Source organism: Cebidichthys violaceus, unplaced genomic scaffold (assembly GCF_023349555.1).
Source record: "Cebidichthys violaceus isolate CVI_PGR_0920_01 unplaced genomic scaffold, fCebVio1.0.p SCAF_15, whole genome shotgun sequence".
NCBI classification, from domain to species: Eukaryota; Metazoa; Chordata; class Actinopteri; order Perciformes; family Stichaeidae; genus Cebidichthys; species Cebidichthys violaceus.
This window is the reverse complement of record NW_027176318.1, coordinates 6,383,419-6,399,453: the sequence shown is the minus strand read 5'-3', so window position 1 is coordinate 6,399,453 and position 16,035 is coordinate 6,383,419. Positions and strand designations below refer to the sequence as shown.

Genomic DNA, 16,035 nt, shown 5'->3' with positions numbered 1-16,035 from the left:
ATGACTAGAAAAAACAACAGCCCCACTGCAGGATACAATGGCTGCAGATATCGCAGGGGGAGGCCAGAGAATTGAATTGCATGGCAACACTGTCCCCTAGTGGCCCGTGTGAGACAGTACCTGCTAAGGTTATGTATCACTGAGTAGTGATTGTTACAATGTTAAAACATGTTCTTGTTGATTATATACTGTATATTGGTTTATTTTGACAAAAAAATCCAATACATGCTTATAAGACCTTTGAACACCTACACTTACTTACATATGTGAGCAGGGTACATGAAGTATAGAGTTTAGTCAGGCATGCATGCATTAGCCGACACCTCTGACATCTGGAACTTTTTCCAGATGTCATTTTTTTATTACTTTTCTGGGCATTTTATAAAATTAGCACTAGATTGTCTTCAAATAATGGGACGTGCCACTAATTAGGCTTTTACAGTAACAAGCCGCGACATGAAATCTATATCTGAGACATTAGACGCTCATTGATTGTGTTTTAAGCTGCCAAACATGTTAGAACCCCAATGACACACATCACATCCGTTAATTTGGTATTTATTGTAAAGAACAAATGAAAATGTAAATGACAAATATATTTTCTCTCCTCCAATACATTCATAGAATGTCACTTAACACTCCCACCTACTCACATCTCTCCCCATACAACATTCAGAACAGAAACACCAACGCCAGCAGCACCGCTGTATCACCATAGCATCTGCATTGTTTACTTCTCTTGGATTAATAAATTAAAGACAATGGTAAGCATACAATGCAAGATGCTCATAGGATTCAGGTTTATTAGCACTTCCCAGATTGTTATAGACTGTCCTGATTAGTATTCAAGTATTCCCTTTCTGATTATTTCTGTGCTGGATATTATATTAAATATATGCTTCATAATGTTCTCAACGCATCATTATCATCATCGGCATCATCATCATCATCTGTGGATTACATTATGTGGCACAGTACACGAATAACGTTTCAGTAAACATTATGTACATGTACTAAGAAAAAAAAGAAAGAAAAGAGAACAAAATGTTGTCTTGCAAATGTATATGCTATTTTGTTTACAGTGCAATCCCCATGCAATACAACATGCAGTTATAGAGGGTGCATGAAGACGACGACCATACTGGCCATGCACGACCTCGCCTGGTTTCCATTCAACTCCAGTGAAATATTAACACATCCCGACTCTTTTCCAAGATGTGAGACAGTGACGATCCACTCGAGTCCATCCTGTTCCGAGCACGCTGCTTGTGATCGAATGGCGTAAGTGACAGAAGTATTTCACACCGTTCTACCGCGCCAAACGACACCGAGCCTCATCCTCCCGTGAGTAGCTACAGCGTGCAGAGACGGGTACGTGCACAGAATTGGTCTGAACCATCACATCATGGCTGCAAGTTGGCACTGTATTAAAAATGCTCATGGATGTGAAAAACATAAAACAAAAGCACTGAAACAATTAGCCTTAACAAATAACTTTTTTTTTTTTTTTTGGGATGTAACAAAGTATTCAGTGTGCAATCATGAGTTGTTTTAAAAAGGCAACAAAATCAAATGCTGAACATAGCAAGGCCAATTTTTAAAAAATAGCAATCCCCGTTTCTGTTTCACAAAACATTTGAAGATCGCTTTTGATGTACAGCTCATAGAAAAGATACATTTACAATGAAAATTCAAGTACATGTTCCTTAAATCATCGATGAATTGCAACTTTTAAATAAAAACAAATGATAGGCCTACATTTGTCTTAAAACCCTATGAGGAGATTTGTTCCTGTGTTCAGTGTTGTACGATGATTGACAGCTTTGACAGAAGAAAACAAATACAACGTGAATCTTCAAGTTTCCATACATTCCTGTCCACCGGGGGGAAAAAGGCCCACAATCCTTGTATCATGCTGATGAATAAATATGGAAGTGCACATTATGTTTAACAGCGGATTGGAAATCATGTGTAACATGAGGCAGAAGCTTTATCCATGACGATGTTCTAAAACTGCAAAATACTTTTTTGACACGTACAGAACCATTACCCTCTGAAACACTGATTATTGTCCTTGATTTTACATCAAACTTAAAATCTGCAAAAAAACTATTTTAGTCAAATGAATGTGTTGAAATCATGTACAGAGTTCAATTCGCTGGCTAAAATGTACAATTCCTTCACGGTAAACACACATAGCAGCATGCAGCTTGTTGGCAAATGTTGCCCGGGGGGTAAATTTGAACATCTTGTGCCTGAAAAGATATCAAAAATAAGAAGTGTGAATGTTATATAAACTTAACCTGTTGTTAAAGGAGAGTCAGATTTCACACTAAGCCTCTTAGCAGACAGAAGCCCCTCAAAGCAGCTGCTCTTTATCTGCACTCTGTCTATGACACTGATTCTGAATCAGCACTCCAGGTCAGTTTGACCATTTAACCTGCATTGCACAATGTGACAAATAACAGCTCCCAGAAAACCTGTGTCAACAACTAATCTTTGTTAACACAATGTTGCATTTTTTTCCCCCATTCAATTTCAGGTTGTATACACATTTAAGGAAAACTGTCGCCTCAATATTATTAAGGACAACGAATGTTCTTGCTTTGCGTCACGTCAGCGTACGAACACAGCATTGACATTCGGTTTCCCTTTTAGCATTTCTAGGGTATTCTGTACACCAGTCTCCTTTTCATTGAAAACATCTTCAACTGTTTGTATGTTTGAAAACTAATTTGCCTCGACCCCAGCAAGACAAAATAAATAGACAACATACAGTGTACCGGGGCCCTTTCAACCCTACATTATATAAATTACACCATTCAAATGCAACCAAGACTCACGATGTCAGATAAACTTCTCTTAACTGAATGGCAGTGGGTGAGTTATTAACTGTGTAATTCTGGGATTGAAAATAATAAAGAAAAAAAAAAAAAAAGAAAAAAAAAAATATATATATATATATATATATATTTTGTTGAGCACAAAGTATGTAAAGAACGGTAAACTTTTTGACAATTTGTGGTTGGGCTAAGAGTCCATTGTCCCAGGACTCTTTAGTATAGTGGTAAATTGTTCAAGAGAACAATAATTGGCCGTGCACACGGTATTGCTGACAGTTCATTTCATGGGATGGCCAGGTCAACGGTCCATCGGCCCATCTCAAGTGACTCAATTTCCCTCGTTACATTCGGTCCTGTGATATCACTCTTCCCAGGTGCGACAGCTAAGTGTCCGAGCTGCTGCTCCTCGATGCGCTGAGAGTGACGCCATTGTGTCTCTGCTGTGGCTTTCTCACCACTGACGGCCTGTTTCCTTTAATCCGTCTTCCCATTCTCCTGAGGCGTACTGGCTTTGCTCTGACGTGCCGAACGCAGCACCTTGTAGCAGCCGCGGGCAATCTTGTGCATCCACATAATGTTCATGATGTCCAAGCAGATACTGGAGCAGATCCAGGCTACACGGCCACCCCAGGGCACCAGGTAGAACGCCTCAGTGCCATAGACCGCATACATACGAATGTAGTAGACTGGCATGACGGCGATGCGGACCACGAAAAAGACTACTGCCATGGCAACGCCATTCGCCATGTTGGGCCGGGAGGACTTGGGATAACCTAGTACCTCAAAGAACCAGCTGAAACACAACACATGGTTAAGAAAAAAGTGTCTGACAATCACGAGTAACTTGACACTTTACATAAACAGTTAGGGGCCTGTTGTCTAAAGTATCTTCGGATGTCAAGTTATCTAATACGAATACAAAGAGAACATCCAAGAAGCAATGGATTACCTTCATGTAATTTAAATTCTTAACAATTAACACAAGTTCTGAAATTGAATCTCCAGAAAATATAAATTGAGCTCCAAACCTGAATTTTAAGACCCAAAGGCCAGGTCATTAGTAAACAGGTACCTACCGCTGGTTCACACATGGTGTAGAAAACTCAGCAAGCAGACGGAAGTTAGCAAAATAAGGCAACATTCCTTCACCCTGGAAGAACAAGGTAAGAACAGGAAGACAACGAAACATGAAAGGGACAAAAACAAGACAGCGAGTCATTTGGATCAGCAGGCATGAAGCTGATGTACAGCCTGCTCCTCAGAGTAACTAGGTAATTATAATTAAGGTATGTCTCCAATTCCAAGGGATCTTCGCACATAACCATGATATTTCAAGACATACTTTTATTGTGTGAGGAACTCAAGATTAAAATTAGATGACGTCCTCCCAAATATAGACCTATTTGGCAGATCTAAGAAAAGAGCCTTCTCCTTCAGGGCACATAATTAGTCTTCAGCTAAAATTAGGCTGGTCTTTAATTTGACTTTCCTAATGATTCATCCGTTGTGAGCAGAAACTAGTCCATACTATAAAAAGGGGCAAAATAACAGATTAACTGCAATACATTGTGATCCAAGTCAGTTGTTCACACTAAGGGGCTTTTGACACAGTTGTCTTTAAATCCAAAGGGTTCGTTCCCTAGGGAGCATGAATGTGCTGACCACATTTAATGGCAATCAATCTGTTTGAGTATCAGATATCTTTGGAGTGATATTGACATTTTTGCTTGAGATTGGCCCAATTGTTAAAAAATGGACATGGTTCATCCTCTTAGGAGTATGAACAATTTAAGGATTCATCCTATGGAGACAAAGAATACTCTTTATCAATTTAATGGAAATTGAGCTTTAGATTTTTTTTGGGATATACAGTATGTTATTACGCACAATTTTTCTTCTCAAACAAATCATCCTCTCGGAAACTTATATATAATCGGGAAAATCCAACACCTTGTATGTTGATGTCCAATCAGTGTTGATTGTAAATGTCATTGAAGCAATTATTTCCAATTATTTGCATTACCCGTGAGCTTCTGATGCCTAGAGGGTCCCCGTCAGAACATATCCTCTTGCACAGCTAATGCTACCAGAACCTCTGCTTCTCTCTGCTGCAGTTCTCCAGACACATACTCTGGGTAAACCCAACTGTATATCAGAGTAAGCCAAAACACTGTAAAATGTATCCACGTCCATAAAATGCCCTGCATTCATGTTTTGAGATGCCATTTTCGCTGCTGGAAATGTAGCTAGTTTGCAATACGTGCGAAGAAAACAAGGAAGTTGTGCTTTTGAGTAACAAAAGCGGAGACTAGAAATCCAATCTGAAATAGCCTGTAGGTCTTCCTTTCCACTAACAGCGTCACTGTCGCGTCAGATGATGCCACTGAATGCAGAAGATAAATACGTTTTCTCAGTCAATGTAGCGCACACTGAGGAAAGTATTGCTTCAATCGAATAGATGTACCATCGACACTAATTGGACATCCACATAAAGAGGTGGTGAATTTTCCCTTTAAAGTCAAATTCAATGAAAACATAGTAACTCCGAGAGAACACTAGAGACATATTTACCAACCATCATTGGGCCTGTTTTAAGAGCGACAATAATTTGCTTTGCCTGAAAAAGCAAAAAGTCAACATGCAATATTGGCCACATAAAGTAACTACTACTGCTAACTCACATTCAATGTCTTCAAACATACTAATGTCTTAAAACAAACTGGGAAGACCACAGTTCATCTGAGGAACATCTCAACATTAATAGGGTATTGAGCAAATATCAACACAGCACAGGCTTTGATACATATGATGTACAACCTTACATACATTCAGCCAGCCACTATTTAAAAAAGGAGCAACCAGAAGCCATGCAGAGTAAAAAGCGATACGTTTACTGCCAAACATGTCGTTGTTTAGAAGATCAGGGCCTGAATTCCATGTTGTATGAGATCATCTTCAGCAGGTTTGTACCTGAACTCAAAACTGGATTACGAGTGCGCGGAACAATTCCTAATGAAGCTAACCACGGTTGCAATATTACAAAGGCACAAACTACAAAGTGAGTGATCCTACCAGGAGATAAGCTTAAATGGATTGATTTCTGTTCCAATTGAACAATTTTCCGCTGCTGCTAAATAGAATAAAGATGATCTTACAACCAAGATGCTTTCAGGACTCCCCATCTTAAATAGTGTTGATTATTGATAATTGTGCCATTAGCCAGATACATTTGTGTACTGACTGAAAGACTGAATTATACTGCCGTGATCTACATCTTAATTGCAATTAAAATAGTTGGATTTTGAATTTTGTGTCTAACTCGTGACCGTACAAATTCAGCGCATAAGTCAAACTCCAAATTAAGAGATAAATCACAGCATTCAATTTCACCAAAAGACCCATCAAGAACTTTAGGGTTATTTGGCTAGTGGCCAGGCTTTAACTGCATTTACAAGTAGACTTACCGTCAGGGCTGAAACAAAAGCTGGACATTAAAACATACTTACTATGTGACACAAACAGGGTAATCTGCATCGCAGTTTTTGTACCGTATGATTTGAACTTTCCACCTAGCATGAGGAATACTAGTACCTCTAGGAACTGGTAAGTCCATACTGTGACTGGGCATCATATCTGCTCAGTGCAACACAACAGCAATAGTAGCAGACAAGACAGGAGAAGGAAAGTCCCCATCTAGACCAAGACCTGCTCTGGGTTTCTAAATGACACACACAACCCTTTTGGTAGTTTTTGCATGAACGGGGATGACACAGTCCGACTTGATGTTGGCAGTTTTTGCATGTAGGGTTTGAAGAGGGGCTATTTATGTTAAAGTCAGCGGAGGACACAGAGACAGAAAGACAGACAGATATTTTAGAAGAAAAAAAAAAAGGAAAAAAAAAAGATGCGACCACGATGGGAAGCAAATAAGAAGCAACATTTACAACACTGAGAAGAAAGCATGCATCTAATAGTTACACAGCAGTTAATACATTATATTTTTGGTTAAGCTATGCTTGACTGTTAAAAGACACAGGAAATACAGATAATGCTATCGGAAAAAAAATAATCATACTATTACTCGAACACTGTTTTGACCAAGCCATTAGTGAACGATTAATCAATAATCAAAACATACCAACAAGCCTATGACATTAAGCTGATCTGAAGTTTGCTTTCAAACTAAGTAAATTGAATTAGGCCTTAATTTGGCTGTGTGCCGCAGGGTTATTCATATTTTGAGTAGGTAGAATTTATTGTGTATTTGACATGAAAACGTCCACATAAACACACCCAACACATTAACTAATAAGACTTTGACAACATACGACACATTTGACTAAATACAAAACTAAATAAAATGAAAATGACATCAAGGGTTAACCACTTTTATTGGGTTTTACCGCAAATTTAATATGGCTACAGTAATGTGGCTCACAATATGTTTTCTGCCACCATTGACTAACGCGGAGCATTCATTCTGTTATCCCACGTGAATTTCAGATCCAGTCTGAGGAAACAGTCATGAGTGTCCAGTAACAGTATGGCCTACTTCGTTTCAGTCATCTAATTTATACATTGCTCTGTTTCTCCAAATGAAAGGCTGGATTTACAGTCGGTTATGAATCATATATTTATTCCAACAATGTAACACTGTTTTAATGTTATTATTGTTTGGAAGCAGAAGTGTGGAAAAGTGATATTCCTCATTATCAATGCAATGAAGACAGACACTAATGTCAGATATGTCACATTAAAGAATAAAATCAAATCTGTAAATCCATCCAGTGACTGGAGTGAAGTTGGAGGTAAAATGTCAATCTTGACTGCGAGGTTTACACCAAACGTTTTTGAAATCAAATGTCCATAGTGTTTTACTGCTTTTTGGCAACGCAAAAAAGGTTAAATCCAAGAATAGTTAAAGTACGGGGACTCAGGCAGAGCAATGCACACCGAGTGTCCTTTTTTTCCCTCTCTATAGAAAATACAGAGCATGTATTCAAGGGAAACACACCGACTTCCCTGTAAGTTTGCTTAACTAAAATAAAATGGGTATAAAAGGAAACGTTTAATAGCATTAACAACAGTAATTCTGTAAACTCAGAGTACACCTGATAGAATACATTCAACATGGTATGGCTATCTGGTTATGCACTATCATCTCGGGGTCATGTTGATGACATTATTTGAGGGGCTTTGTCAGTTTTTCCCTCATCGGGGAATCTCAGGAGGAGTGTAAGGAAGAGAAAGAAGAGGCAGAACTGGCACAATAACAGACAGGCGGCAGGTAATGTAGATAGGCAGGGAAGTAATTAAGAACGTTAAATACGGTTTGCTATAGCATGCACAGTGACAAGATAAGGAACCCTGCCTGTGTAGAATGCTTCAGAACTGCAAGCATGCACACGGTGGTTACAGTTAAGCATACAGCTGCGCTAAGCTCGACTTGCGTCGGATTCATACAACATTAAAAGGGGGTCAGTAAAACAAACAGAAAGCACAGAAATTGTAAGGGCAAGGTGAGGGGGGGGGTCATCAGCCAGTACCATCATTGAGCATTCCATGCAAAAAATACCATAGTCATTCATTTCCATAATATTTATCAACAGATCCTGGCGACCTAGAGGGTTTCAGATTGAACCAAGAGTGAACAGCACTGCCCATAAATGCTGAGTACACTAAACTGTCTCCATATCTGGATTAGAGCCAACTGCACACAAGCGGTGAAGCAAAAACCAGTACCTCACATGACTTGTGACATTATCCTCAGGCTAATGACAATACCCACAGTTGATTTGGTGATAATTATTATAGAGAGTGACACCATCACGTTTATTTGATAAGACTGCTTTTTACATTGCAGCTTTAACGATTGCTAAACCCGAGTGAAATGCCAAACAAACCTGACACCTACAGTCATGTTATTCCTGCAATCCTCACATCATTTAAACTTGCCATTTCCGGGCAGGTTAAAGAATACAACCGCTTAGCACCTGCGCATCCTGGGAACGCCAAAACTGTGCAGGGAAACGGTTCTGGGGAGACTGTAACTCACCGACTCGTGCGTTACTTAAGCACTTTATTTCACTTCCACTGAAAGAGATGAAGCCAACGAGGTGTACTTTAAACATCCGTACGGTTTCCTTCTCTGATGTGACTGTACAGTTTAGGGTATGTCACTTGTCGCACTCACTGTACTTGCCTTGTGCATATTCAACCAAACTACATGAGCTGCATGGAGACAGTCAGGGACACTTGCTGAATGCTAAGTTAGGTAAAAGGCCCAGCTTGACTGGACACAGCTGTTCACCCTTGGTTGTCTCCTTCCCATCTTGCCTGCACGTTCTGCTATTGGACAATAAGGCACTCACCAGTACATAGTAGTAAGCATACAATGCTGCCAGATGGTGAACTACAAAAAATTTGTCGCCTATCGCCTTCCAATAGTAAAATATCAGCAGCAGATCTGGAAAACAGAAGCACAGGGGAGAGAAAGATAACATGTCATGGGTGAAATCAAAACATTTGAAGTACATACAACTGATCAAGACCACACTGAAAAATGAAAATACTTTATTTGAACATTTTATACACTATAGGGCCAAAACTCAAGTGAGTTCTCCAATGACGTGCATGTTCTTCTGGTCTCATTTTCACAACCATTACCTGGGTAAACTGTATGTTTCTCTTACCAGATATGAGGTAGCCTGTTGTGATGCCAACATTAGTCTTCACCAATGTAGGGTCTCCCCTATTGAACAAAAACACATTTGGTTTTACAGGGTTTACGAGTCTCCATATGCACACTGCCGTTCAAAGGTTTAGGATAAAAGTTTGATTGGTTACAGTCAGGTGGCTTTTAGGATGTAGAAAGTCCTCTTTACAAATAGATGTTATTTTGTATGAAGGGTTTCCTGAAAAAGTTACATTTTGTACATGGAGAACAAAACGCTGTGCAATGATCCAACCATGCTGACAATTAAATAAGAGCAGGGGTGGGCGGTGTACCGGTTTCGTCCTCGTCACTGTCGTCACATTCGGCCACAACATGGATTTTAAAATACCTTCTTTGCGCAGATTTAAAAGGAAAACGGCTCCCCAAAATATCTTGAGCACAATTGTGGTTCAATAATACTTAGACCTTTCTGGACTGGAAAACAACTACATAATCAAGGGATTTTTATGGTGGGAAATGGTTACAAAAGTGTTCTCCCATGTCATGCAACACTGTGGGGACATCGACTAAATGGAAGTTTTAATCATTCAAATATTCTTCTTTTGAGGCCAAAACTATTTCAAATGTAAATAATACACATTTGGTTTCTGTATTATACTATTTCTATCTCTGTTAAAATAGCTAATATTGATGGAAAAAAGAAAAGCATCAATGAAACCGGTGATTCCTCACTTTTGAAACAAAGTGTAGGTGTTTCAAATGTCTCGACTTTGAACGCTCTTTGTGGTATTATCAAAAATACCATCACTAAGCCCTACCCCCTTAGTTACATGCTTTGAATGCTAGCACAGCAGTTCACATTAAGGGTGGAAGATTTACCGCTTGGATTTCCTGGTTATCTTTGAAACAATGGGTGTTTGATTTCACACACAAGCAGGTTTTAACTTCCAGATTTTATCAGCTCTAGTTAACTCCTTGCTCTGGCTGAAAACACTGTCTCCTGTTGACTTCATGATGATTCCAGAGATCTTTAAAACGACAACCATATCAAAAGATCTTAAACATGAACTTGACGGCTATATGTATAATATATTGCTAAGAGATTCACAGTTGGCTAACTAGAAATGTAATAAAAATGTTATTTCAAACATAACACATTTACATTTTGGCTTTCGTGTTCATATTTCTAAACAGTACGCTGGACTTTACAATAGAACTAACATGAATTTTGAGAAATGTAACTCTCTTTAGTGATGGGCTTGGCTCCGGGTCTTGGCGTGCTAATGTTATCCTCAACTCTGATATAGGCGAGTCTTGGCTCCAACACAGTGGATGTGACCGTTCGAAACAGGGGTTTTCCTAACATAAGCTCTAAAACACACATAATAATGAAGTTAGCTATATGCTAACATTACCGCTTGATCTGTTGGGAAAAAACTCACACAGCACACCGTGTAAAATGACTAAAAAACAAAAAAAAAGTGTGGAAAGTAAAGGTTAAAAACACAGCCAAACTCTCACCAGACTGGGTCTTCATTGACAGCATCATCAAAGAACAAGATGTAGAGACAGAAGATTCCCACCAACAGTGCGTGAAACGTTGACACCGTCCTGAAATGAAAACCAAAACACACACACAGCTGTGATGATCTTCTCCGATCTGACACATGTCAGAGCTTGTGTGCTCAATAAGCTTGCCAAAGGAATATTGAGTATCTATCTCAATTCATGCGGCTCGTGTGGTTTTAGACTACAGCGTGTTGTTGTTTTTTTTTTGTCCTCACAGTGAATCAACTGATTGCCTGTCACGGCTGCACACAGATTCCGACCAATTAGACTAAGAGATTAAACACTGCTGAAGGGGTCAGGCGGAGCGGCACACAGTCCCAGTCAGTCGCTGAGGCAGTGAGACAGTCTGCCAGTTCCCAGCAGTCAGTCAGTAAGACACAATGACAGCCACACTGCACGCAAGACAGAGTCTGTAACGTCACGGGCCTCAGAAAAGGCTCCCCCACTAATCCTTCACTTTCATTTGCTCATAAACCATGTGACCATTTCAATTTCACAAGTGCTCTTGTTAGTAATAAACTTAATATGAGAGATAATAGAAAACAAGTTGATGATTCATGCAAGTTGGAGTCGGACCAGGCGGGATCCTTTCAAACACTCTTAGCCCGCTGGACATCCTTCAATCTACAGTACGGCGTTCACTGTACTCATAGTGCTCAAAGATCACAGCCCGTCTGTCTCACTCAACACACAAAACACACTCCATCTTTGTGCTCCAATCTATTTGTTCTAACCAGTATCTGCAATGTTCCCATAACAAGTTAGCAGAAAAAACATCAACATGACAACAGATGACACTTGGTTGTTGTTTAGATCAACACTGTGTCCTTGAAGCATTCCTACTTGTCCGTCCATTTTGACTGACGAACTGTGAGGATAAAAAGGTATATTATTGCTTCAGTAAAATACCACAACCATGCTTTACGATCTGTAAAAACTAAAGTCCTTGTTAAATGTTAAAATGATGAGGTTAAACTTGACAAAAATGCACAATGGAATGTGAGAACAAAACACTTGAAGCACTGTTTCCACTGAGTTTCCATCATGCTGCCGGCACCTTGAAAACCGTGGCATCTGGAGCAAACATTGCAAAATACAACAATGATCCCACTAGTGAGTCAGATACTAGTGTGACAGGAAATGTGTGGGGTGACTGAAACAAACACCCTCGGGCCAAAATCTGAACTGACAGCTGTGTCGCAATCTCTGTTGCACACCGCACGAAAATATTCGGACCCATCGTGATCAGAATTATGCGTCACCTTGAGTTCCATTCCACCTTCTGTTTGTCACTGAGAATGAGGAAGCTGGGGCTGATGCGCGTGGACGTCCAGGGGCTGACTTTGTGGAAGAGCCACTGGAAGGTGAAGAAACTGGTCACCGAGATGGTGAGAATAAGCTGGTTGAATGGATCCATGGCCACCCAACCTGACTGTGGGGGGGGGATGGAGGGAAAGAAGGTAAAAGGTTAGAAATGCTCAGTTGTTTCATCACAATATTCTGAAACCTTAAAAACTTAACCAGAAAAAGGAGGATTAAACATCACTGAAAAGGTGTGGGGGGGGATCACCAGCTATCAAAGATATTTTGACAATAACAGGTCATCAACTCTGCTCCATCAGCTTCTTTACATCTTTAAAGCCTCTGCCAAAAAACTGTCTGAAACAAACGTATTAAGACGAGATAATGCATTACCTTCTGTGTTACAGAGGAAGCGTGGCTCTTCAAACGGAAGACAAGGGTGTGAAGACGCACTGTGCGCTGAAACCTGTCCTTGTGGTTTCAGCGCGCACACACACACACAGCTTCTACAACCACACACACACCTCCCTTCCCAGGAAGCTGTGCGACAAAAATGGGCATGCTCATCTACCGCATCTATTACCCAGTAATACGTTTGCTTTTAACACACACACACACACACACACACACACACACACACACACACACACACACACACACCCTTGTACCAGTGACCTATGATCCCAAATAGGTATGTGCAATGCAGCTGCATGCAGAGTTTTATGAAATAAACCTACTCCTGTTACATCGATCCAGTTTGCATGAGATTTAATAATGCACATTATGGCTCGATTGATTTCAACAAAATGAAGTGTCGGCGCAAACACTATGATATCAATATACATCAATATAACTTTCGATATGCAACATTAAAGAGACATATCACACAGCTCTACTTTATTTTAGGGGTTTATGGGAGGCTGGTTTCTCAGCTTTGCCGTTAGAGCATCCGAAATGGAAACAGGTCAGCCATGTGTTGGAAAATGTGAGTGGAGCATGGGCACATGGTATAAAAAGAGATCAGCATGGGATGGTTCAATAAAATCCATTTCATATCAATACATACTTTAATTCAAAATCAAAATCTAGGCCTCGAAGTAGCGTGATGTGTAGTGGAACGAACGCCACATACAAATCTATTTCATCCTATCTATATTTGGAACAAAAGCGAGTGTCGTCTATAAGGCAACAAAAATCAAAAAAATGAGCGGCTCTGCAGGCCCATTGGCTCGCAGCCTGTAAATGTATGTCAGTGACTGAGGTCCACCGCAGCCTCCAGAGTCCAGAGAGCTGAACTGTTTCATGAGAGTTGCCTGGAGGCCATTTGCAGACGGACTGATTTGACCCTGCCAGCTCTTTGTGAGACGCCAGGTCAGTAAACTTCATAGACATATTTACGTCTCCCAATTAAAGCAACAGATAAGCAACTGATAAGCACACCTCTCCGTCCCTGGAGCTCAGGCCTTGGTGATTATATTCCTGTCTTTGTTCCTGCATTACGCCTTAAGAAATGCTAAAGGACAAAAACGGTGTGTCTCACTGGCTCACTTCAGCCAAGAGAAAGTCAACCAGTGACCTGAGCTGCCAATTCCACAGAGCCCACGTCTTTAGCATGCATGTAATGCATCAAAGTGAGCACAAGTACTTTAATGTAACACGCTGCAAGGCAGAAAGACTTTTGTTATTAGAGGGATACTTCAAAGGTCCATACTGTGATTGTAACTGAGGGGATACATAGATATCCAGGTGAAGGTGTGATTGTTCTATGTACACACATGTTTGTGTTCTGCACGTTCCCACGCGGGACCCTTTTTGCCAAGGGCAAATGGTTACACGGGTCAACTTAAGGATAGGGGGGGGGGGGGAAACAAAGCCGCTGAAGCACCGTGGTGAACAGAGCACCACTACAAACAAAGAAAAGCTGTCTTTTAACCTGTGGGTATATTAGTCGAGTGTGTTCATAAGAGAAGACTTACACATTATAAATCCCTGACAATAAACTGTGATTTAGGGGAGGTTGCAATGAGCTGGTGACACGCTAGATTGTTGTTTTTTTTGTCCTTGATTCAATAAACCAGTAGTGATAAATAAACAAAGGGGGGGGCAGAAAGTATAACCTCTCAAGACTCATGCAACGTATCACAACAGACAGCTATTTTGAAAAAAAGCCAAACATTATTCCGTTTGCCCTCAGAGCACACTGTAGTCATTAAGGCACAGTGCTTATCTGAACATGTATTTGGCTCTAACAAGGTGGAGGTTATGACTTTAGAGGATTCACCTTCAAACTAACAAGTGTTATTCAACCGGACTGATTTGTTATTGTCAACCATTGAGATGGAGCAGGGCATATTTGAGCCTGGTAGACCTACATTTCCTGTGAACTGAGGTCCTTATTTTCATTCCAGAGGACCTAAACAGGGTTAGCTTGAAAGGTTGTTTTGGGACGCTCCACATGTCCTTAAAGAACCACGTAAGGTGAAATGCGCTGGCGTAAAACGGGGTGGACCCTTCTTTTCTCCCTTGTTTTTTTTTTTTTTTTTTTTTAAAGAGGACACGATATCCCCCACGAAAATAACTCAGCTATGTGCATCACGTCGCATTTCGGAGATGCTTGAGCACAATCGATCGCCCCGGAGCAAAACGCACGATCAACCAAGTACCCACGGTGGTATTCTGGTTCTCTTAAAGCGACGGATATGATGGCACGCTCGAGGCCAATGCACGCCGCATTGGCTGGACCAGCTGCTGTTGCTGGGAATTGTGTTGAGGGGAAGAAAAAACAACAACAACAACAACAACACCGGCCCGGTCGTGTGTCTGTGTACCAGCCATAAATAATGTGCAAAAATGAGACGGGCCTACCTTATGACGTTCATTAAGATGATCTGCAGCCGCGCTCTCTCAACTGGTTATCTTGTCCAGGGTCGTTTGCGAAGCCGTGTATGTTGAGTCAAAGCAACAGCCATGTCGAGCCATATTTTTTTTTTTTTTTTTTTTGGGGGGGATAAACAACACGAAGCCCGCCTCCCCGGCTCCCGCTCCGCGCACACGCTAACAACAACTCGTTGGAGACGCGGCGGGGCCGGAGCTCCGTGTCTGCGGCAGCTTCGCGGGGTTTACCGGAAAGCCCATCCAACGCGAAACGTGCATAATTGCAGCGGTGCAGCTCGACGCTCGATGACAGAGTCGATGGAAGGTGTTGGTGTGTAAGAGGCAGCGCGCTCGCTCTCTCTCTCTCTCTCTCTCTCTCTCTCTCTCTCTCTCTCTCCCCCCCCTCTATAGGGCTCGAATTACAGTTGAATTCTTAAAGACACACTCCCGTGCACACTGCCACAGTGGTCCGCCCAAGAACACACTCACTGTGTCTATTTATAGCCACGGCTTGTTGAACTGATCCGGGGTACATCAGCGAACTGCAGGCATGGCGCACCGGTCCTGGTATTAATGATTCCTCCAGTGAAGGTCCTCCAGTCCGGGCCCTTCACTGACACCACTCAATCTTTTGCATTCCTCTTGTTGTGTCGTGTATTTTGTCTGCTGCATGGCCTAACGAGTGACCCAGATTGGCTACTGTGTGAGAATTGGTGAGACAGAATCAGAGTTTCAACTCCCAGTGTCTTCCCCTGTCCCTTCTCAGATGTC

At 41.1% G+C, this 16,035-nt stretch overlaps 1 protein-coding gene across 1 annotated transcript; it reads right to left on the bottom strand.

Annotated features, from left to right (window-relative positions):
• Nucleotides 1–542: 542 nt before the first annotated feature.
• tlcd4a (TLC domain containing 4a) lies at nt 543–15,639 on the bottom strand. The gene is made up of 7 exons (XM_068709720.1): nt 15,256–15,639; nt 12,351–12,520; nt 11,041–11,130; nt 9,536–9,594; nt 9,215–9,309; nt 3,920–3,993; nt 543–3,636 (listed from the first exon to the last, which is right to left on the bottom strand). The coding sequence occupies exons 2-7, from the start codon at nt 12,503–12,505 to the stop codon at nt 3,318–3,320; spliced, it is 792 nt and encodes a 263-aa protein (XP_068565821.1). The 5' UTR covers nt 12,506–12,520; nt 15,256–15,639; the 3' UTR covers nt 543–3,317.
• Between the last annotated feature and the right edge of the window lie 396 nt (nt 15,640–16,035).

Bases quoted from the DNA above. Each gene is read 5' to 3' on its own strand.
- tlcd4a (XM_068709720.1), bottom strand. From the start codon at position 12,505: ATGGATCCATTCAACCAGCTTATTCTCACCATCTCGGTGACCAGTTTC. The intron at 9,595-11,040 runs GTGAGAGTTTGG...TTTGTTCAATAG, and splicing joins GTCAATGAAGACCCAGTCTG to GGGAGACCCTACATTGGTGA. The intron at 9,310-9,535 runs GTAAGAGAAACA...TCTGTTTTCCAG, and splicing joins AACAGGCTACCTCATATCTG to ATCTGCTGCTGATATTTTAC.